The sequence below is a fragment of the Carettochelys insculpta genome, chromosome 12 (genome assembly GCF_033958435.1).
Source record: "Carettochelys insculpta isolate YL-2023 chromosome 12, ASM3395843v1, whole genome shotgun sequence".
NCBI lineage: Eukaryota > Metazoa > Chordata > Testudines > Carettochelyidae > Carettochelys > Carettochelys insculpta.
Window position 1 is genome coordinate 20,504,623 of NC_134148.1, and position 24,215 is coordinate 20,528,837.

Genomic DNA, 24,215 nt, shown 5'->3' on the forward strand with positions numbered 1-24,215 from the left:
TCGGCACGAGAGGATACAACATCACCCTCTGGAAGGAGGGTCCCAACTACGGGATGGTTTCCCTCTGCTCCCCTTGACTGCTCTCCTTCCCTGAGCCTTTCATCCTCCGTAACAGCCTCAGGACTGTCAGATTGGAGGTGGGACAGCCCTACTATGTCCCGGAAAGTCTCATCCACAAACACCTCTGCCTTCCTTAGCTCCTCCAGTTCAGCCACCCTGGCCTCCAAAGCACGCACTCGGTCTCTGAGGGCCAGGAGCTACTACTGGCAGTTTTGCTAATTGGTATGGGAGGAGGGGAGAAAAAAAGTAAATATCTGAGACTTGAAAAAAAGATGTGAATGGATAGCTTTGAGAGCAGCTGTCTCTGATAAGAAGTTTATTGAAAATTAGGGAAAGTGGTGATTTAGTAGGGAGTCATTATGACCTAGGCATTTACTAGATGTTAGGTATAAAAATGTTCAGATAATAGATCGGGTTTGGGAGCAGCCCACGGGAGCTATCTTGGGAGAGAAGATTCCTAACACCTTTACTCCCTGATGTTCGGCCAGCACTGACCTGTCTTTGATTACTGAGTATGGTAAATATCTGGGATGTTCTAAAACTTTTGCTTATGTCTGTGCATGCTGAAAAAGCTGATCGATGGCAGTGTTAGATAAAATCATGCTTCCTTGCAATTCTCCTCAGTCAGTCAGAATCACTAATTTCCTGTCAATTTATTCTTTACACCACCTCAAGTGACATAGTCACATTGCCTCTGTTGGGGGTTTTGATAACCCTGGGAAACAGTGGGATGTAGGACATACTAAGCCCTCATGGGCCAAGGTGATAGTCATAGTTAGAACTGAATCAGATTTCTCTGAATTGGATTTAAAGGAAAATGTAGTCACAGGCGAATGAGAATTTTTCTGGGCTTCCTGTTAGGATCCTGCCTCTAAAGGATAGATTCTTCCAGATCAGAGTCAGAGTTTGCAGCAGAATTGCTGAATTAGGCTGATGTATGGGGAATTCCCTGGCTTGGGTCCAACTGGGATCATATGGCTGCACTAGGCTGTGGTGGGTGTCCTGTAGGCATACAGGCAGTGTCGTCCCTGACGAAGAAGGATTGCACGCAGGAAGTCTAGAGTTTGAAGACCAGGGTCCTGGTCACAGTCCAGTGCCCAAATGGGTTGCACTGGGGAACAGATCCCCCCGGAAAGTAACCTAAACACTGACAGACTATAAAATTCTAACGGTAAAAATGCTTGTGAACTAGATAATTCTTATTTTGTAGGTCAAAGCCAAGCTGCAGACAGCGAAGTTCTGACCTGGATCATGATGCAATGAGAAGGAGTGGCAGAGAAGGTCAATGCACCCTACTGTTTATCTCCTCCATTGGACACCTCCAGTGGAGGCACAAGATGAGCCTGGTTGCATGAGCAGACTAATGGCCACTACTTTCAAAATCTCTGGCTCCAGGCACAGGGTGTGCATGCATAACCCATGGGGAAAGACAATGGGGACTATCACTTGAAGAAGTCCATTTTAAATTAATCCTTTGAATTAGCCTTTGAGAATGTGTCAGTAATGACACCAGAAAACCTTTCTATCTCTTAAGCAACAGTTTACATTTATCACCCTCACAGCCACGCTGTAACCACAAGCACATATTAAATAAGGATATGTTGGGTCAGTGAAAGTATCTTACCTAAACCAGGACATCTCCCATTGTACAAAATATCAGATTGATACAAATGTAATCCTCGCATCAAGATAATAAACCATGTGAAATATTTATGTGAAAAGAAACGTAGGAGGTTGTGTTTAAGAGCAATAGAACTAGGTTATACCCATTTTTTCCAAAGAAAAATATCCACATGTGCCCATAAAACTTTAAAAAATGTGTGTAACTGGAAATATTTAATATTTATTTGTTTGTTCTTAAATGTTGAAATGACAAGCACCTATATGAAATGCAGACTTTCAAATATATTAATTAAATGCATAGCTCCTAAAATAATTCTTGGTCTAACCATTGTTATGTAAATAGTAACATTCTTTATACACCAACCTGAAGTCTAAGGACCTAGATAAATTGATTACTAATACAAAAACAATTTAATATAAAATATTTTTAATTATGGGCAATTAATTATATTGGCATGGTCAAACAACTTCCTCCACCAATTCAAGAAGAGAAGAATCATCTCTCCAAAAATCCTTCTGAGGAATCAACACCTTCTTTAATAAGTATTTAGATAAAATGCAATAAGAATTATTGGATTCCCATCCTATCTCTCTCATCCAGCTGTCCTGCTTAAACAGCGTACACTGTACAACTCATCCTGCCTACCTGTACAAGCAAATTACTACCGACAGCTAAGAACAGAGGAGACTAAAGAGGAAACCAACCCAGGAAGCATCCTCCATCCCCAAACATCAATGTGAAGTCGTCAGAGAAAGTTAACTAAAACAATAACAAGATTATTAGAGTTTTAAAACTTCTTGTAATAATTTTTTTGAGACATGGAAGTGGTTAGACCATGTGTTCTGGGAAAAAAGATATGGACTAAACTTTGGAAAGGAGAAAAATAGTGTAAATTCAGGATTAAGAGTCTTATTATTAATTGTTCTGTTTTAAAAGCTCTCCTAAATGGATTATTATACATAATGAACGTCATAAGATTTAGTTAAGATTGCTTATTTTGTTCAATTACAAACTTCTAAACTTATTAATGACACACCAAACAAGACTTTATATTTTTAGCAATGTTTAACACAAAATAATGTAGCATCCAACAATTTAAAATTACTCCCTTTTAACCCACACATACATTTTGTCCAGAAAATCCATGAGCGGTCGCAGAATGATTTCAGCATCAATAGCTGCACTGTTCTTATTGGCTGATACATTTCCATTTCCTCTCATCTGATTTAGCTCAAAGCTCATCTGTCTCACACACTCCTCAATCACAAGCTGGAAACTAATGAGAAAAAAAGAGAGCAGAGGCATTATAGGCCTGAAGATGACTATTTACATTCCGCTGCATCGATTTAATTGATGAGCACAAAATTACCTCTGAACAGATATGAAGCCCACAAGCGAGAACCACACTATGCCTTAGAAATTGAAAATAACAGTTTCTGAGTCAACAAAGCAGCAGAAATGTAGCACTTTAAAGACTAATACAATGATTTATTTGGTGATGAGCTTTCATGGGACAGACCCACTTCTTCAGATCAAGTGGGTCTGTCCCACCAAAGCTCATCACTGAATAAATCATTTTGTTAGTCTTTAAAGTGCTACATTTCTGCCGTTTTGTTTTGTGCGAGTACAGACTAAAACGACTACCTCTTAGCTTCTGAGGAGCTACCATTTGTGTAAGGCCAAGTAATATACTCATCGTTGTTGTTTGTGTTTTGTTTTCCCTTTACACAGTCCATATCCCTAAAACAGTCCTAGTAAGTACTTTCTTACAGGATTTACACAATAAGAAGGTGAACCAGAAATTTTAGCTGAGGTTTGACTGGCTCTTAAGATAGACATCGGTGTTAGCCAGCATAATTACTCCTGTCTTTAGCTTTGGTATGAGGTGATTACACATACAAGTTCCATTTACGTGTATCTTAAAGGAGGTGGTGTCATTTTTTTTTTGGTAGATTTTAACTCATTTGGTGCCCCCTTGAAGATAGAAAAATAACAAAACTACAATTTTGCATTAGTTGGCTAAATTGGATGTTTTTCTTGTCAGGACTCATAACCGTTTATGACAGATGCATTTTAGGGGAATATTTGGCATTTTAAATTAAAATATGGGGACAATTTCATTTTTACTCTGAAGGATTGACTTTCATACAGCTGAAAGACTAGAGGTGATAGGGGCTCATAGGTCTGTATGAATTAGGTTTATTTACAAATATGAGAGTGGAAATTGTTCTCAGTTCCCCACAAAGTAAGTTTACATATTTAGCTCATTTCATGCTTTTTGGAGCTGGTTCAATTCTTCTCTCATATTTTCTTTCTGACAGAAAGTCTTGGAGAGACATAGGGGTAGTATGACCATAGTGAGGCCTTTAATTGGTACATTTAAGTAATGCAAAACTGAGTCTTCAGAGTTGGCATCTGAAAAGCAAAAGATTCACAAGATAGAGGCAATAAATATAATAATCAATCCTAAGTGCATTCACAGACACACTGGATGCGTCTACACTAGCAACTAACTTGGAAGCTAACTTTGAAGTTGGGCACTACTTCGAAGTAGCCAGCAGTGAGTCTACACACATTTTCCTTTACTTTGAAGTTAACATTGAAATAGGGAGCCCAACTTCGAAGTCCTTACTCCTTTCCTGGGAATGGAGTAGTGCCCTACTTTGAAGTTTAACTTCGAAGTATGGTGTGTGTAGATGCTCAACTTTGAAACTGCTTTCTTCAAAGTTGTACTTCAAAGTGAGCAACTTTGAAGTGATTTTTGTAGGGTAGACACAGACACTGAATAGATACGCTCGTAGCTAAAGAATCTGGAAGAGACAACTGGCAAAAGAAGGAATAAAAACAGGCTGAAAAACCTTTTCAATTTTGCTTTGTCACCAAAAACCCAACGTGAAAAGCCACAAGGATGTGTCTGCCAAGAAGAAAGCAGGCTTTTCTAGCTACTCACATGCCAACTTTGAAATGAATAAAGGGAGCCCAAAAAATCAACACATGGCAAAGCTGCTGTACCAGCCCATCCTCAGAATTCTTTGGGCTGACAGTGCTGCTTTCAAAACCACCTCTTTACTCATTCAGGTTATGCAGGACAGGCTGCAAATGGGGTGGTGGGGGGTAAAGGGGGCATGGTTATTGAAAAGGATCCTTGGAGTGCAACGAGGTGAAGGAAAGTTTCCTGCCTGCCCTTGCTCAGTGCTGCTCCCAGAAAGAGCTGGTATGTCCTTGTGGTGCCTTGGGGAGGTGCAGAAGCCTCCATGCACTGCCTGCATCTTGAGCACTTTCTCCACATCCCCCTGCCAAGCAACCATTGGCAGAAGGCTGTACTGGTCACTTTTTGGGAGCTTCCTGAGGTAGGTACTGTTCCCATCATCCCTTCCACACCCTAACCCCCCCACTACTCCATCCCAGAGCTTGCACCCATCACCCTGTCCTGCACCCCAACTCCCCCCCAGAGCCCGACTCCATGCTCCTTCCCACACAAACTTTTTCCCAGAGTACAACCCTGCACTCTCTCCCACACCTCATCTCCTGCCCAGAACCTGACCCCTCACCCTCTCCCACACCCCAATGCCTTCCCAGAGCCTGACCCTGCACCCACTCCCAAACACAAGCTCCTTCACAGAGTACGACATGGTACCCTGTCCCACACTCAAACTCCCGCCCACAGTTCGCCCCCCCATGCTGCCTTCTGCACAGCCATTCCCCAGCTAGATGAACGTGCGTGGAGTGAGGGAGAGTGAGCAACAGAGGGAGTGGGGCTGGACTGAGTGGTGATGGGGATGGGTCTCAGGGAAGGCATGGAGCAGGAGGCACAGCAAGGGCCTTTGGGTTTGCATCATTAGACATCTAGCAATCCTACAGAGCTGGCATGTGGAGATCATGGCCATGTTGGAACAGCATGTCTAGCGATGCAGCTGGCAGCTCGCTAGGCATCATAAACAGTGGCTATTTGAAGAATGTTAAATTTAGGCAGGCTATGTGCATGGAGCAGGCCTCTAGCTAAAGCTGTCAGTCTCAGGGAATCAATGCACACAAATCAGGGCATTTTTTATCAGCCAGAAGCAGAAAATAAATCTGCATCACTACAACCCAGTCATGCCCACACGCTGGTACTAGTGTCCCTTGGAGGAGAGGGTACCTCTGTATTTTCCAAAACAGACAGACAGCCCCCCCACCCCCGACACACACATACATGCAGAGGGTCTTGCTACACTGGATGAGAAGATGTGTAAACCAGACAAAGGAATGGCTTTGGCTACACAGATTTCCACCTAGTTTGAGACATAGGGGAATATTTTTAATGGTCACCATCACTGTAGCACAAATTTGTTAAGTACATTTATTACCTTGCACCATAGGTAATGCTGAGCTCATCTAGTACGCTGCTGAGTTTCACCTGAAGTTCTTTGAGAACAACACTTGCTTCAGGATCCAGCTGGAAAGAGATTATAAGTAATTGTTATTCTTATTCATTCTTCTCATATGCAGTCTGTTTCCCTGTCACAATGAATGCATTAGGCCCTACATACATTCTTCACACTACACTACATTACTGCAAGGTTGCACCTCCCTGGGCTGGCATGGCTGAGACCTGACTGGTGCCAAACAAAAAAATTTGCTGGACCAGGGAAGGTTCCCCGCCACTGGCCCTGACTGCTCCCCCATCTGCTGGGCTGGGCTACTATTCACAGTGCCTCCATACAAGACTGCCATTGGCTGCCTGGGAAGCCAGCTCCAGCCCTGCACTGGGGTCTTGGCTCCAGCCTGGCGCAGTACCCACAGCCCCACAGACATGCTGGGGGAAGAAGGCTCTGGCTCCGGGCCTGCCAGGGAAAGCTGGCTCCAGCCCTATGTGGCTGCCCCCAGCCCTGCAAGACAGCTGGAGGAAGCTGGTTCTGGTCCCAGGGGGCTGCCCCCAGCTCTACAGGCTGCCAGGGAACTCCAGCCTGGCCTTGCACAGCTGCCCCCACCACGAGGTTTCTGGGAAATGCTGGCTGCCCCCTGTGGGGCTGTTGTGGATGCTGCCTGCAGCCTCCCTCAAAGGGCTGTGCCCTCCTGCCTGTCTCTCTGTTCTCTGCTCTCTGTAACGTCCCTGTCCCTGCCAGATGAGGGATGTAGCTGGACCAGAGAGTGCCAGTTTTAGGAGGTGCAACCTGTAGAAAACAAATATGGAAACACCAACTAGTATAACAAAATGTTTAATGAGCCTTAAGCTTGCATGATTGAAGTATTAGCAATGTAAAATAAATTTACAAATGAAATAAAGAATGACCTTGTAAGGTGGTACTATGGAATTGGTACAGAATGTATTAACGGTTCATAAGATTAATAGAATTTCAGAAGTCCCCTCAGGAAAAGTTAGCCATAAGAAGAGATTCATGTATGAAAAAGTCAATTGTGCTTGTTTTCATAACCAACTGGTTTTATTACTCTGTACTTATTACTCTTTCACAGGAGGCATTTAAATGTTTACATTGGAGGTGTTTCCACAATGTTCTGTTAATGCAGTTTGGCTTAGAGGGTCTTGCAGTGAGGATGATGGCTTGCAGACCTCTGTACTGTTTCTACTTATAGGACAAGAGGGAGGGAAACCTATTAACTTTTATTCTTCCATTGTATTCCTTACAGCCAGTAAGATACACAAGAGCCCACAACAGCTTTCTTTCAAGCATAGTGCAATACGTTTCTGTGGTGAATTGATCCATGGGGAACTGGGAAGAAGTGCTCTTGTATCTCGAATAAAGGCTCTTTCTCACCATAGCTAGAAATGGGAGAGCAGGAGAAAGAATTAATTTTACATCTCTTTGCAGATACAGGGCTGTGGGGATCCATGCAGTGACATTTTATCTGTAATGCATTCTTTTTCAAATCTCTATCAGAAATCAATTGAAATAAGACAGTGAATTTTTTTTTAAAAATAGATTTTTATCTCCTTGAATTTAGAAAAAATAGTTTTGACCATCACAAGATATGACTGATTTAAAAATATCAGGATAATTCATTTTAATATGAATTAATAACTGACTTCCTCTTCAGTTAATCTACATTAGAATGTGATTGAATAGTCTTTAGTAATAAGTGTCATATTTTGCACCCAAACAATAATACAGTAATTCCATACACAGCAGCTCCAGTGATTTCAAAGGAAATTTTGCATTTGGAGGAAATACGCAATCATGCTTGTCTGAATTTGCATTTCTTTTTCTTTTATTTATGTACAGGTTCAGGACTCTAGTTCCTGAATGCCTCCAAACACCTCTGTAAAACAGATAAGCATTTTAGAGCTGAGGAATCTAAGTTACCTTGTACCTAGGTGAATCAACCAAGTGAGCACCAGTGACAGAGCACAGAAAACAACACAGACCTTCTGACTCCTAATCTTGTGTGGTAACCAAAATACCTCTCTTATAGAGATAATGTGGTTCAAACCAATCAACCACCATATTATCACTATGTATATTTTTACAAGCATTGAAAGTCAGAAAGAATCATTAATTTTTTTAATAAAAATCTGAAATAGTGAAACAATGGGATTGCTATATAGGCCATAGTCCAGCAAAACCTGTACTTAACTATGAACACAAGTAGTTTCATGGGGTAGGGTCTGCATGGGATTATGTATATGCTTAAATTTAAGAAATGTGTGCACATTATCAATTTGATAATACAGCTAAGGGTATGTAAACAATGAAAAAGTTTGTTGCAACGCATCTGATAAAGTGGTTCTTTGCCACAAAAGCTTATGCTCCAAAATATCTCTTAGTCTATAAGGTGCCACATGACTTCTTGTTGTTCTTGAAGATACAGACTAACATGACTACCTCTCTGATAACAAAGAAGTTTGTGAGTGCAAACTAAAGCTCTGGAAACAAGCGCTTCTGAAGCTTGGAGTTCAACTGGACTCAGAGTCAGACTTTGCAGTTGGTCCTCCTTTAAGACTATCCTGAACCAAAAATCTGGATGAGGAAGTTTAGACTCAGACCTTGTGGCTTGGACTAATCTCAAACTTTTTTTATTCATCTGAGATACTACTTCATATTGCTCTGATAGTTATCAGTGAGGTCTTTTACCTTTCCTGTTCTTGTTGCTAATGTTTTTCCTACAGTGCAAACTTCTTCCCCAATGATCTTTTCCCTTAGTAAGTATTGCTGGGAAAAAACAAACTCATCCCATTGAATAAATTATACTGGGAATCAATATTAGAGTTGGTTGAGTTATGCAAAGATTTTTTGTAACCTGTCGCTCAATATATAGAAACAAACTTGATTAAGGCATTGCATCACCTTTGTTTTCACCTTTTGTGAACATTTGAATGATGGGTCTATACCCATCGAAAAAAGATTTTAAGCACTTATACTTCAATATTCACCTATAGCAAATATTAAATTGTACATATGGACATTCACATTGCATGTGGCATATTTTATATGGAACAGGACATAATAGTCAGATAGGGTTTTCAGATCTCCTTGCCAGAGCCGTAGCACGCAAACAAAAACATCTTATAGACTCTCCGAAGCTAAGACCATAAAGCCTAATGCAATTACTTTGAATGAGTGATTGTTATGATAACCAATAGTTACAGACCAATAAATATAATACACTCAATAAATTTATCTGGAATTGTACACTGATCTTGGCTAAACTGGTTACTTTTGACTGTGTACAGATCTTATACTATTTTAAATGGTGTGTAGAAGTTTTTAAAATTCTTAGCAGATGTCTATTTCTGCTTTCAAAGTACAAGAGCAAATTTGTGCATACAAAATGGGAGGTCCCTGGACAGAAAATTCAGCTTTCTGCCTACTCACAGTGCATGCTTATCAGCGTGATGCCACTCAAAGTTGTGGAATGTGAAGTGTTACTCTCCTTGGTTAGGTATATGTTATATATCTATAAGCAATTCCATGAGCTATGGATTACAAAACCTGGAGGTACCAAAAGTTATTTTGATTTAATAAAAGCAACTACTCCACGGGGCAAAACAATGATTTGGAATGTAGCCAAGATGTATCCTTTTCACTCACTTTATCTCAGGGTTCTTGAATGCCAGACAGGTCCCCAACATAAATGAAAGCAACCTTCAGATAGCTATTGGGGGGATGCAAAATCCCTCAGCTCATGCTGCATTAATCCCTCTCCTGCCTACCACTGTATTCACTGGTGAGAGTGAGGGTCTGAGTACCTTCCATGGGTCTGTCTGCATGGCAAAGAAAAACCCATGGCAGGTTTGCGCCAGCCAACTTAGGTTTTCAGGTCCTGACCTGTGAGGCTGTTTCATTGCTGTTGAGGCTTTGGTGCTTGTGCTGGGACCTGGGCTCTCAGACCCTGTTTGAGGGAGGGTCCTAGAGCTCAGGCTCCAGGGTGAGTCTGGCAGTGTGGGATAAGAACTCAGACAGAAGAGTTTAATAACACCCATGCAAGCTTTACATGTACTAGTGTTATTTGCACTGAGAGGAGCCGACAGCTACCGTGGACCCAGGGGCAATGTGTGTGGGGGCAGCTATGCACCATGAAAAGGGTGTGGCCAAGGGTGGAAAGGGTGTGGCCAAGGGTGGAAGGGGCAGGGCCTAGGACAGTCATCCCTTAGTGTCCCTTGGACCACAGCACTGCCCCCACAAAGATGCATGGAGCAGCAAAGCAGCACTGCTGTGATGTTTCAAAATGGGCCCAGTGCTCCATCAGTCTCTGATGCCACAGTAGCAGTGGTGGTTGCCAGAGCAGTGGGCCCCTTGAAATGCTGGGCCCTGGTGCAGTTGCCCCCTTTGCCCTCCCATCAACCCCCTCATTGGTGATCATGCTTATGCAACTCACACACCTAGAGATGTGGTTCACTCTCCCATATAGTGGCAGCTAGACCACTTACAGAGAGAAGGAATGAGTCTCCTCTACAGGCTTAGCTGAGAGACAGCTAGGTATTATCTCAAACCACAGAGATTCAACCACTAAGCTCCAGAGGTCCCAGGTTTGAGTCTGCCTGTGGGCAGTTACACAGGTATTAACGTTTTAAGGAGACCGACTCCTACACTTTCTGAGTTGTGTAGACTTCAGCTGCCATTAAATGATTGATTTCAAGTGTCCAGGTCATCTCCAACGTGACTTTGCTTACCCGTTGTCATCCTCCCTTGAGTTCAACAGTCTGAGTGTGAGAAAATGATCAGAACTAAACACTGATGTGAATAAGGAATTAAGTGACTGAATTCTGGGCACTTCTGAACTACACAGTTTGAATTACAACAGCAACATGTTACAGATCAGACACCTTTTACTATCAGTCATCCACCACATTTCATAAGAGGAGATGGATATCCAAAAATGCACTGGGTATAGGTGTTTCATCAGGTGAGGAAGTATGAAGTCTGGGTGGATGTGCTACTGACAGTTTGGTGGAGATGCAAATGAAATCCAATGACTATCCTCTCTTTATGGAAAAGAGGTCATTTATTCGTGGAACACAAATAGAGAGAACACAAAATGCCTGGTGGCCCCTAACTTTTCAAATCCATTTTAAAAAGGAAATGAGTAAATGACCCATCCATATGTGAGCTATTTGGGTTCCATTCATAGTACAATGAAGTATGTGGGCTGGCAGCTAAATGAAATCTGTACTCTGATTAATTGTTAAGGGTTGTGGCTTCATTACCACACCAAAATTTGTATCAGCAGTTGGAATGGTTGTTAACAGGTTAACGTCAAACACTGTTTTTCTACCAACTGTTAATTTGCATAAGATTTCCATCTTGATAAATATTTCTACCTCATTAGCTACTTCTTAATTAACGGTTACTTTTTACTCAAAACAGAACATGGTTACTTAAAATTTGTTGGCACATTTCATGAAGTACCATCAATTAAAGATTATTAAATATGTCATTATACATATATATCAGACTACTTCTGAATAGTGAATAAAGGGAAATAACCCATTTGCATAATTGAAAGATCATAGAATCACAGAACATGAGAACTGGAAGGAGCCTCAAGAGGTCATCAAGTCCAGCCCCCTGTGCTCACGGCAGGACCAAGCACCATCTAGATCATCCCTGACAGGTGTTTATCTAACCAGCACTTAAATATCCCCAATGACACAGATTCCACAACCTCCCTAGACAATTTATTCCAGTGTTTAACCACCCTGACAGTTAGGGAGTTTTTCGTAATGTCCAACTTAAACCTCCCATGCCACAGTTTAAGGCTGTTGCTTCTTGTCCTGTCATTAGAGATCAGGGAGAACAATTTTTCTTCCTCCTCCTTGCAATGCCCTTTTAGGTACTGAAAACTGCTATCATGTTCCCTCTCAGCTTTCTCTTTTCCAAACTAAATAAATCCAGTTCTTTCAGTCTTCCCACATAGGTCATGTTTTCTAGACCCATATTCATTTTTGTTGCTCTTCTCTGGATCATCTTCAATTTCTCCACACCTTTCTTGAAATGTGATGCCCAGAACTGGGCACAATATTCCAGTTGTGGCCTAATCAGTGCAAACTAGAGAGGAAGAATGACTTCTCATGTCTTGCTCACAGCACTCCTGTTTATGCATCCCAGAATCATGTTTGCTTCTTCTGCAACAGTGTCACACTGTTGACTCAGATTTAGCTTGTGGTCCACTAAAACCCCTCGGTCCCTAGAAATATTGGACATCTTTATTGGATTTCAAGACTCTACATGACAAAAACTGTAAAAAGTTTTAAAATGTCCAAAGCTTGGAAATCTGTCAAAGAGCCTCTGAATTCTGCATGGCTGCTTTCAACACGGTGGGTTAGCCATAGCTATTCCCATTGGAAATTTGACCTGACTCAACATATGCTAGTAAGGAGAAAACCTTGTCAATTGTAAATTTCCTAGATTTTGCATGAGGAAGTGAAGGATACAAAATTATTCTTTCTTTCTTTCTTTCTTCTTGTGGGGGGGAGGGTGTCAGTAGAACCTTTGATTTTCACTGGTCTAAACATTTTGGCATTTCAGTAATCCATTCACTCTGTAATTTTCACCATCCTCCCCACCAAAACCATTTCCAACTTTCAGTAATGGTCTAATAGTTAAGATTGTATAAGGTCTTACTTAAATAAACCAGGCAAGCTCACCAGGAATGTGAAAATATTTTAGCCTGGGTAGTTGGCCATCCTCTTTTATACTAAAAAAGATGTGTAAGAGTCAGTACCCTTATGTTCAACAACTTTTACAAGATTATGCTAAATTTCACATAAAGTATGCCCCATGCACTAAAATGTGAAAACTCATAATCTGCTAAATATTTTTTTCCTGGTAAAATATGGGCAGCGATAGTGTATTTAAAATTATAAAATTCTACTGGACAAGATGTGTTCCAAGCTGGGGAAAACAACTTCAGACTAATGCTCCAGAGACAAAAAGCTAGCAGCTCAGCCAAGTGTCAAATGGAGTATCACCTTTTGAAACGGCACCTAATTAAATGACCATTCCTTGTAAGAAAGAAGGATGTAAGCATGAAATTTAAATCTTGGTAAGGGAACAGTTCCATTTAAACAGACTTCTTGTTGCCTGAACCTACCTGAGAAGTGATTCTCAACAAGGAGGAGAAGATAAAAGTTAGAAACAGAGATCTCAAATCACCTCCATCCCCTCAGCCCTACTCAATGCATCAACAACAAAAGACAAAAGAAGCATCGTTGAACTGGGGGAGGGTCTTAGCTGAAAGAAATCCAGCCAGACTGCTGTGAGCATGTGGTGGGAGAAATATTTTTACTTTAAATACACTTTGCTTGTTACATTAGCTATTAGCCTGCATTTTACCTTTAATTTCTTTGTAACTAATTGACATTTTTATTCCTCATTACTTTTAGTCACTTACAATCTGTAGTTAATAAAATTATTTTATTGTTTTACCAAAGACAGTGTGTTCGGGCAATTCCATGTGAGATAACAAGGTTTGTGGAGTACAAGACATTAACTTCTAAGGGAAAGTCTAGCTCTGAAGTACAATACAAGGGTGGTAGTCTGGATGGCTGAAACTCTCCCGCAGTATAGCTGGGGTTAACTGACTTGCTAGAAGCTGTGTGGGGGCACACCAGGTATGGTTGCTTTCACAGCAAATCCTTACAAAGGGCACCCCAGATTGGAGAACTGAGGGGACTCAACTTAACAGTGCAGAACATGCCCTGGGTCATGTCACAAGGTGGTAAAACAAACTTTCCTGAACATGTGCTTTCTTTTTTTGCCTATTGTATTTATGAAAAGTTGTGCTTCAGTTCCCATTCTCCTACTCCTTTTTCATCATGAGAGATTAGTCTAGTTTTTATTAGGGAGCATCTTCCCCCCACCACACACCTCCGCCCGGCTTCCTTCTCTCAGTGGGCTAATTTGTATTTCTGCAGTTCAGATATGCATATTGTTCTGACAATTTTATGTTAGTGGCTGAGTGCCTATTTTTGTCTCTGCTTATGGAGCTCCCTGCCCTGCCATTCTCAAGAGAGCTGCTTTGACTGCTTGAATTGTTTTATTACACTGTTTTCATTGCACCATTTGACAGGCAAACTGTCTGTTTGCCCTTTCATGATGTAGACTTGAAGAGATTTACAGCTTTCAATTTTGTAAAAATTTATTTTTGCTTTAACCAAGATAAGGTCTTGCTTTCTGCTTAAAATTTTCTTTGTCTTGTGCCTTCCATTTGCTCTATGGGAGACTATTTTCACTCTGTTTGGAAACCATTGACAGGCTTCATTACTTGTTTTGTCTCTTTGTAGGTACAAGTTCAATAAAGCAAAGTGGCCAGTAGAATTTGATTCTGGTATGTGTGTACATGTTGGGAAGGAGGGGGTCAGAATTCCAGTTGAAGGGGAAACCTTTCAGTGGCATCTTGGAAAGAAACAAAGATGAACATGAATGCACTTTCCTTCAAGAAATTCACTTGACAGGAAAACATAACACTGAATACAGACTGTGAAGGTGAAGCATTTTATGCTTCATTTCATCAGCAAGGGAAAAAACCTCGAGCTTCACATTCATGCCTTATTCTGGGCAAACCCCCTTCTGAACAAGGATTTGACTTGAAATTCACTCCAATGCCTAATTTGAGACCTAAGTGCAGGGCTTAAAGGTGACCTGTAAAGGATTTTATAAAAATGGGTCTTGTGCCCTTTTTTTCACTTCTTTATGGCAAATGGAGGCCAGAATTATTTAAACTTTTATTTTCACTGCTTATGTTTTATTTTAGAAATGGGAATGTCCAATCTGGTCTCCCCTGATTTTGCTAGAGAACCTGTAGGAGGTTTCAGTTATGTCTGTAAGCACTAATATCTTAACAGATGGGCTGAGTATGTGGAATCTCTAATAATCTTCCTCTATCCAAAACATTAATTGGCCTCTTAGGCTGAATAGGTTTTATGAAAAACTGCTGTAAAAAGACCTTAAGAATCCTTTTCCTTCTCAGTTACTCACCTTTCATTCTACTGGATCCTGCAATGGCATTATTTATTTCATTAGTTCTTCAGTCATGAAAAATATTAATCTAATATTGTTAAGTCTTAACGGAATGTTTAGCATGTTTCTAAGTTATGGACAATGAGACTAACTTGGCCATTTATAAGAGCTGAAATGCACTGGTGACATTTATCTAGTAACTCCTGTGCATGGAAGTAAATCAGCCCAACTTCTCCTAGAAACGTAGTTGTGCATAGTAATGATTAGCTGCTTTTCACCACCTAACTTTGAATGTTTAACTACTTTATTCTTTAAATAAGCCTTATACCCAAGGAAAATACTCCAGTAGCAAAGCCACCACAATTTGAGTACTTGAAGAATGAGCAACTAATAACCTACAGTGGAGATGCACAGTGTTATTATTTGTAGTGCAGTCATGCCAAAACACCCCATAATGGAAACTATTAAGAGCAGAGTTCCTAAATGCTGTTATCTCAGGACACAGCACCCAGGTCTCCTATTTCAACTGCTGTAGTGGTTCCATCTTCCCTTTCAGGGGATCTGTATATTCTGTCTCCTGGGGCATCTATTTTCTGCTGTACATGGATGTAGCTCCACCTCAAAAGTCTTAAATGTGCCAAGGGAAAGCCACAAACATTAGAGGGCCACAGTTACCATTCCTGCAAAAAAGCTGTGAGAAGGGGACACAGGGATCAGGAAAAGCTATGCAGAGAATCAGCTCTCTCGGGTGAGGGGCACTTTATAGGCAATGACTGGTTAGTGAGAGGCCAAAAAGGAGCCATAGCGAGGCCTGATAACTGTAGAATCAGGGAGGGACAAAGGAGGAGCTGACACATCTATACTACCCTCCCCTCCAACCCCAAGAGTAATCTTCATGAGTTAGTACCTCCATAAGTAGTATGGGCTCCACAAGGTTTTGTGTTGTGTCCTATTCTACTTTCTTCCACGTTGGCCCAGCTCCTAAAACAATGTTAATGGAGGAAATTCTGTGGGGACCGACACAGATGAAGCTGATTCCTTCGAGTCTTGTGCCTTCCTTCTGTTCTTTAAGAGACATCAGCTGAATCTCAGCTCTGGGCTCGAATTAATTATACTCTCTGTTTTGGAGCCCATTGTAGGTCAACCTTGGGTGATTTACCTACACAATTCTGGGGTATGAAAAAAGATGTGTGCTAGGCTGCATACTTGGAAAAACAGCTCTCCTGGGGCAGATCTAATCAGGCAAAATCAACAATGAGAGAACCTTGCTATGCTAAAACAGAAAACCATTTGCAGCACTGGGAAATGTATTGCCAGCTGTGGTTGTTTCTGCTCAAATTTCTATTCCCTTCCTGCTTTGCCTGCATGTACTAAGAATGCACCTCAGTGTTTTCTTATGGACCGAAAGACTCTGCTTTGAGCAGATAATAAGTGTGTGATCTTTGAAAAGGTAACTTTGGAAACAGTCCCAGTTTAGGCAGAACATCTGCCTCCCTAATTTATGCCTGACAAGATGAGCCTGAGCAAGGTGGCAGTGAAGATGATGATTAAATAACTTGACAAGAAGTTTACTCTCTCTTTTTGTGAAACAACAATAAGTAAATTCTGGCTGGTGTTGGAAATACTAAGATAAACCAGTGTGCCAGAAATGCACACTCACATATTCCATTGCTGATTATGAGTCCACAACAGCACTCAGTGATTCAACAGATTTATTCTTACTTAATTTTCCTCTTGTCTTAGTAAACTGTCCCTTGGCAGGGGAACCAGTGTGGTTCCCAGCATATATGAATGGAACAGTTCTTCACCCATTTCTCCTCTGTCCACCTGCTTTTTTATCTGGATTGGTTCTGGGATGATAATCTTGTCTGGGAATCTCTGTGCACGTTTTTCTGTACTGATGGAGCCACACTGGTGGTAGGGTATAGCAAAGACTGGGCATCATTGACATTAGCATTATTATGCTACAAGAATCAGCTAACATTGTGCAATCATCTGTTTACACCAGTGTGCTGTTGCCACCAGCAATGGTACAGAAACATGGTTATAAAATCACCCACTGTTGGTGGGCACACCCTAGATTGGCTCCCTTTTTCACATAATTTTAATTTACATATGAACAGTACATATGCCAAAACAAAAAGCTATTCCAGGAGGTTGTCACTGAACCCACATTGTGCATACTCCATTTGGTTTAGTCAGCTATTTAATACAAGCCCAGATCCATTTCTTGTTCTGCATAAACTAAACATTTGGGCAGTAAATGCAAATATAAATCCTCTGCATTCTCCATTCCCAAATCTAGACTGGGTCACTGTACAGAAGATAGACCTGAGCATTGCCACAGCAACAGTCAGATAACAAATCAGTTCACAAATGGACAAGCTTTTTTCCAAGCTATAGTCAAATCTTGAGCACCATTGAGCTAAGCTGAAGCTGGTTGGCTGTTTATTGCATTTGTAGGCTACATCTACACAGCAGCATTATTTTGAAATAATCCATTCTGGAATAGCTATTCCGAAATTGCTTATTTCAAATTAACACGGGTTCACACAAAAATGAAATAGCATCCAGCTATTTCAAAATAGCATGTCCAGACACATAGTGCCTATTTTGAAATAGTGCCATTGGACGCTATTTTGGCTTATTTCAAAATAGCTCTCTTCTGTCTTTTAACAGTGCCTTTTTCAAAATGGGTGTTATTTCTTCTGCAACATGCCCACTATTTTGAATTTATTGCAGAATAGCTTGTGTGTAGTGTAGATGCTCGCAAATTTATTTCAAAATTACGACTGGTATCTTGAAATAAGTTTGCTGTGTGGCTGTAGACATAGTGAGCAACAAACTCTTCTTGCTTGCTCTAACTAGGGATGAAAGTAACTTAAGTTTCATATAGGTACTGCTCTATTACCCTTCCCCCAGTGGGACTCTGGACAGGAGGTTGGGGGAAGGCGATCTGAGAGTACGTGTAAGAAATGGAAGTGTAGGATGATGTGTAGTAGTGTGAGGTGATGGGCTCAAGGTGTGGAAGGGGTGCAGGAGTCAAGTTTGGGGGGTGTATGGAGGGGTGCAGGAATCAGGGCAGGGCAGGGCACAGGAGCATGGGGGTCTCAGGGCAAAGGGTGTGTGAGTGTGTAGGGGGCAGTACATGGGGCCAGGGCACCCTTTAGGGAGGGGCTTCAGCCCCCGATCCTCGATTCCTACCAAAGCTGCTTTTTGCCTGTTTTTCCCCTTCCATCACTGTCCAGGAGTGAGGGGAAAGTGCACCGAGTGGGTCAGACACTCCTCTGCCTCTTACCCTTGGCAGCTGGGAAGGAGGGGAAGGCAGGTGAGATGTGTGCTTAGTCTTGCTCCCTGCTAGAGATGGAAGAGGAACAGCAAGTAACAAGCAGCACTGGTAGCAATGGGGGACTCCTCCCTAATGGCACCCTGATGGAGAGGGGCAGGGCAGTCCCTGACCAGTGAGGCCACCACCTGCCCGCTGCTTAGCACAGCAACCTGCAGGAGAACCCCAGGAGCCCATCTGGGAGTTCTCTGCCCCTCGCTCTGCAGCCAAACATCCCCTCTGGCTCTTACTGGAGCAATGCACCAGCTCATTTCACCTCTGTCCCTAACACACACACCCCGGCATATAAGATAAAGTGTTAGCCCCTGAGTGAGACACCATTATCTGAATCAGCTCTCTCAGATCAAATATTTTCCTCTTCCAAAAGATGATTTGATTTAAAAACAGTGATGGAAGAAAACCCTTTTTGGATCACCTAACAAATGTACCTGCTCCCCTGCCATTGCACGGACATGAGCACTGAGAGCAGGAATTAGGCGCACACTCAGGGCCTGAGAGTTTCCCCGGTAAAGTCTTTTGTCTTTCTTTGGTAAGCAGTGCAAGAGTTAGTCTAAGCAACTATGGCCATAACATCACCAGCCAATGTACTAAAACTCTTGCACAAAACAACAACTTCAAAAAGCTTTGTGCTCTACTCTGACTATAACAAGCTCAGTACTTCAGGCTCTCTCTTGTAAGCCTAAATCTGATTTACTTTGGTGAAAGTGGAGAGTGAGTAATATGTCGCAGGCAGGGAAAAGAAGATCAGATTAAGCGGAAATACAAGCAAAAGTGTTTAGTTCTAAAGTCTTTAATTTTCACCTATTCTAAATGACTCTTTAAAACCAAAACCAAAAAGTCTGTGGACTTTAATTGAATTTACCCCACAAGGCAGTGCCCATTTTAAGACTCCAGAATTGAGCTTAGTAAGTTCAAAAGGTGTGCAGGTTCATGGGCCCAAAGGTGCAAGGAGAGGCCCCCATGTGGGCGGGTGTCTCTCTGCACAGTTTTATTTGCGTGTTCAAGTCCCACTAACACCCTTGCAGGTTAAGTCCCATTTACATCCTCAAAGCACTTAATGGTACATGGGATTTGAAGTGGTTGCGAAGGGTGCGGGGAGACAACAGCTTCCCTGGGCCCCTGGGCAAATTGTGGAGGGGCCTAGCTTTGCATCCCCTGAAGTGTGAGGCCTTGGGCAGAAGGGGCAGGGCTGGGGCAGTGAGCCCTCAACACCACCTAGACCACAGTGCTGTTCACTCCACCCCCAGCCCAGTAACAATGGCAGCAGATGGGAGTCCTGGGCCCATTTGAATTGCTGGGCCCCCGGGGAACTGACCCCTTTGCCCTTCCCACCCTACTGTGGCAAAATTCTGGAATATGGAGCAGTGTTTCTAAATGGGTGGGTTGTGATGGGGAAGGGGTTTGCTAGGCATTGAACATTTTATTACAATTTTAAGTGAAGAAAATCTCACTTCCCCTGTGCCCTTATGCTTCAAAGTCAAGCACACCCTCTCATCCAGTGCAAACATAGACACAGATAAATTACAGAATTATTTCCATTCTTATCTTTATAGTAAATGTAAGGATGTTGCACTTTTTTTTTCAATTTCAGGTAAGACAATGCCAGTCCCAAAATGTAAGAAGTATGAACATTGAGTATAGCCATCATAAGACTCACATCTTATATAAGTTTAGTTTGTTTCAGAGGTAGGCCTGAATTGAGAAACTGAATCTGAAACCCCAGGAATACATAAATAGTATCATTGTCCAAACTTCATCGCAATGAAGGTTATAAATTGTATAGCTAGAAAAACAACTTAGGGCAGATGTTAGTCATGTCACTCAGTGTATTACAGGGTAGGTATGAGAAAGAATCAGAACTGAATGACAAATCATTATTAGTCTTGTTTTTAATTTACTTGAGTGGGAGTTTTCCTGATTAAGCACTGAATGAAATCGGAGTAAGGGTATTTGTCTTGTTATATGTTAAATTTAAAGAATAACTGCCACTAACATTCAGTGCCATAGCTTGGCATTTTAGTGCTCCGGGCAAGCAAGTATATTTCAGACCCTACTTTCATTCTCTGTGTCCCTATGGCTTTGCACACTGGGCAGCTGATTCACTCACGCTACCCTTAAGCCATCTTCTCTTCCACATTAAGTTGTATGCAAAATAATATCAGACAAGTATATTTTTAAGGACCTGTTTATTTCATGCATGCAATATCATAAGTGAAATCTAAAGACATTCCAGTAGAAGAGCAACTTGCTCTCAATTCCTTAGAGGAGACTTGGCCTACGCAATTTACCTTTAATTATGAAAACACCGTGGTTCTAAGACTAATGACGGTTCATGATTTACCACTGAATGGCTGTGTCTACACCAGCCCAAAACTTCGAAATGGTCAGCCAAATGGCCTTTTCGAAGTTTACTAACGAAGCGCTGAAATACATATTCAGCGCCTCATTAGAATGCCAGCAGCTGCAGCACTTCGAAATTGACACAGCTCGTCCAGACGGGATTCCTTTTCAAAAGGACCCCAGCAACTCTGAAATCCCCTTATTCCTATGTGCTGTTAGGAATAAGAGGATTTCAAAGTTGCCGGGGTCCTATCGAAAAGGAGCCCCATCTGGACAAGCCACGCTGCGGCGAGCTGCATCAATTTTGAAGTGCCGTGGCTGCCGGCATGCTAATGATGCACTGAATATGTATTTCAGTACTTCATTAGTAAACTTTTGGGCTAGTGTAGACGTAGTCAATGTGTTATGTTTCTGTCTGATCTGTGTTCTGTTGCTTTCTAATAGTCTGTATTTTCCTTTGTGATCTAGCATTAATGTTGATAACTCATTTTAGCCCAAATAAGGGCTTGCACATCCTTGCTGAATTTCCAGAAAACAAGATTTAGAAGTAGAACAACAACTGAAACTTGACTTTTCTGCTCTACTCAATTGCTTATCTAGCTATGAGGGCATTAATATAGTAATTAAATTCTCAGTGTGTCAACCCTCATTTCTCATTCACTATATAACTTAATAGTCAAGTCCTTAGAAAGAGGATTTCATAACTTACACAAACTAGTTCAGTGTTTCTTGATGTTTGAGACTAGTAATATTACCAAAAACGTAGATGAATCCTATAGAGAAATAATCTTACATGAATAAAATGGATGAATCATATATTAAATAGTGTAAAAGGAAATAAACACTGTCAACTTTGTGAGTGTATGTGTTTTCAAGATGAATAGTTTCGGGAGAACAGGATGACTCAGGAGATTGGTACAAATTTTAAAGTCTTTCATATTTAGGTCAGTGGGCCAGATCAGAGTGGGAACCAGATTCAGACTGTAATCACACCCTTGCAAATCCATAGTAATTCTAGATTTTAAGCTGCAATCAGAATGTAATGAAAAATCAAAAAATCACAGCATTCTGAAGGTAATTTGGTGCCTGATATAAAATATGCTGTTAGTCTCAGTTCTTAGAGAAAAAAATGCCGTACTGGATCACTTCTGAGCTCCATTTAGTCCAGTATCCATTCTCTGACAGTGGCTAGAACCAGGTATTTCACAGGAAGTTGTAGGTATCTTTCAATAAGTTGATGTGGAATCAACAATGCCACACATAAGGTCTCCTAATCTACTGTTACTAGCAACTGAATTCAGCCCTGCAACAAGATATTTAATATCCTTTTAATAATTTTGTCAGCATTAATTATTATAGCTCTGGATAGTTTTCGTAGCCATATAAAAATCAAATTCCCTTTGGAATCTTGCAGAATTCTTGGCCACAACATTATCAGGAGGCTATGAGCACCACAGACTCATTATACGTTGTATGAAAGTGTAGTGCCTTTTATAGCTGGGTCTACATATATCCCCTCCTTTCAGAGGGAGCATGTTAATGATGCAGTGCGGAAGATGCTAATGAGGCACTGATTTGAATATGCAGCACCTCATTAGCATAATCGTGGTCACATGTGATTCCAAAGTGCCACTTTTGGGAACACACACCATCTGTGTAGATGGAGGCCTTTCAAAAGAAAACCCTGATTTTGAAAGCCCCTTCTTCTTATTTGGTTTCAGGCAGAAAGGGCTTTCAAAGTCTGGGGGTCCTTTCAAAAGGCCCACGTTTACAAGGGCAGCGTAAGTTCCGAAAGTGACAATTTTGAATCACGCATAGCTGCCATTATGCTAATGAAGTGTTGCATATTCATGTCAGCGCCTCATTAGCATCTTCCAAACTGCCTCATTAACTTGCCCCTTCCTTTGGAGGGGACATGTGTAGATCCAGTTCATTAGTTTTGATTTGCTACCTTTTAATTTCACTGACTGTCATCTTGCCATTATGGGAGAACAGAAGTTTCCTACCTATCTTTCCTAGACCATTCATTATTTAATATTTTTTTTTCATGATTTGTATAGTTTCTCAGGTAGCAATTTCAGATTTTCCAATCTCTCTTCATATGCCTCTAATCTTTCTATTGCGTGTCCTTGTTGGGGACATCAGAGAACGAATGGGTATGGAGGTATTCCTTCTCAGAGACAGGTCGGTCAAGAATTGTTGCTGCAGTAGTATGATGAAATTTATGTTGTTGTGTCCTGGGGTTAGAGAACTTTGGAGTCATGAAAGATTGTCACAAGTATTAAGTTTTATTAAATATAGTAAGTGAAAGAAAATACTGTTATTTTATATATTATTTCTTATTTGTATTACCCTAACACCTAAGAGAGCTAGGCTGTGTCTACACGTGCCCCAAACTTCGAAATGGCCATGCAAATGGCCATTTCGAAGTTTACTAATGAAGCGCTGAAATGCATATTCAGCGCTTCATTAGCATGCGGGCGGCAGCCGCGCTTCGAAATTGACGCTCCTTGCTGCCGCGCGGCGCGTCCAAACGGGGCTCCTTTTCTAAAGGACGCCGCCTACTTCGAAGTCCCCTTATTCCAATGAGCTCATGGGAATAAGGGGACTTCGAAGTAGGCGGGGCCCTTTCGAAAAGGAGCCCCATCTGGACGCGCCGCACGGCGGCAAGGAGCGTCAATTTCGAAGCGCGGCTGCCGCCCGCATGCTAATGAAGCACTGAATATGCATTTCAGCGCTTCATTAGTAAACTTCGAAATGGCCATTTGCATGGCCATTTCGAAGTTTGGGGCACGTATAGACATAGCCCTAGTCATGGATCGCACTCCATGGGCACCATATAAATGGAAAAAAATAACAGCTTATATAGGATCAGAGACAACAGACTGCCAGAGACAGACTGAGAAGGAATACTTGCATACATCTCTTGTATGTCTACCTTCTTCTGTAATAAGTTTTTAAAAAAAATTACATGAAGCTTAAAGATAAGAGAAAATAATTTAATATTTTAGGGCTAGCCGTCCCCCCCTTATAGATATGAGCTACTATCTGAGGGAAAACTGGATAGCTAAGTATAGAGGAATGAAGTTTTAAAAAAATTCAATTAGAAACATTTCAGCAATTACCATCTATGAATATTAATTATCATGAGAAAAGAATTCATAGGCTCTTGTCCACTGCTTATGCTTCTCTACTCTTTGGCCCTCACCAGCTCCACCTTCCCCTTACAAATTCTTGAAGTGGATTTGTGTTGGCAGAGGGGACCACTTTTTCTTGCCCTCCTTCACCCTTGCTCTGGTGACCTTTGGCCCTCCCCTTTTCTCCAGCCTTTTCATGTTTTGCTGCTTTCTTTATGATCACCTCCATCCCTTTGCCACTTCCATTCAAACTTGTCACCCCTTCTACCCTCCTTCCTCTGGAATTCACATGCTATCTCAAAAAAGCTCAT

The 24,215-nt window shown here is 41.5% G+C and overlaps 1 protein-coding gene across 2 annotated transcripts in view; it reads right to left on the minus strand.

Annotated features, from left to right (window-relative positions):
• Window positions 1-24,215, minus strand: part of UNC13C (unc-13 homolog C) — a 425,720-nt gene that overhangs the window by 67,293 nt on the left and 334,212 nt on the right. For both annotated transcript variants that reach the window (XM_075006542.1, XM_075006543.1), the window contains 2 exons: window positions 6,031-6,119; window positions 2,811-2,960 (listed from right to left, as the gene is read on the minus strand). In XM_075006542.1, coding sequence (XP_074862643.1) covers window positions 2,811-2,960; window positions 6,031-6,119 — 239 coding nt within the window. The remainder of the gene's footprint in view (window positions 1-2,810; window positions 2,961-6,030; window positions 6,120-24,215) is intronic.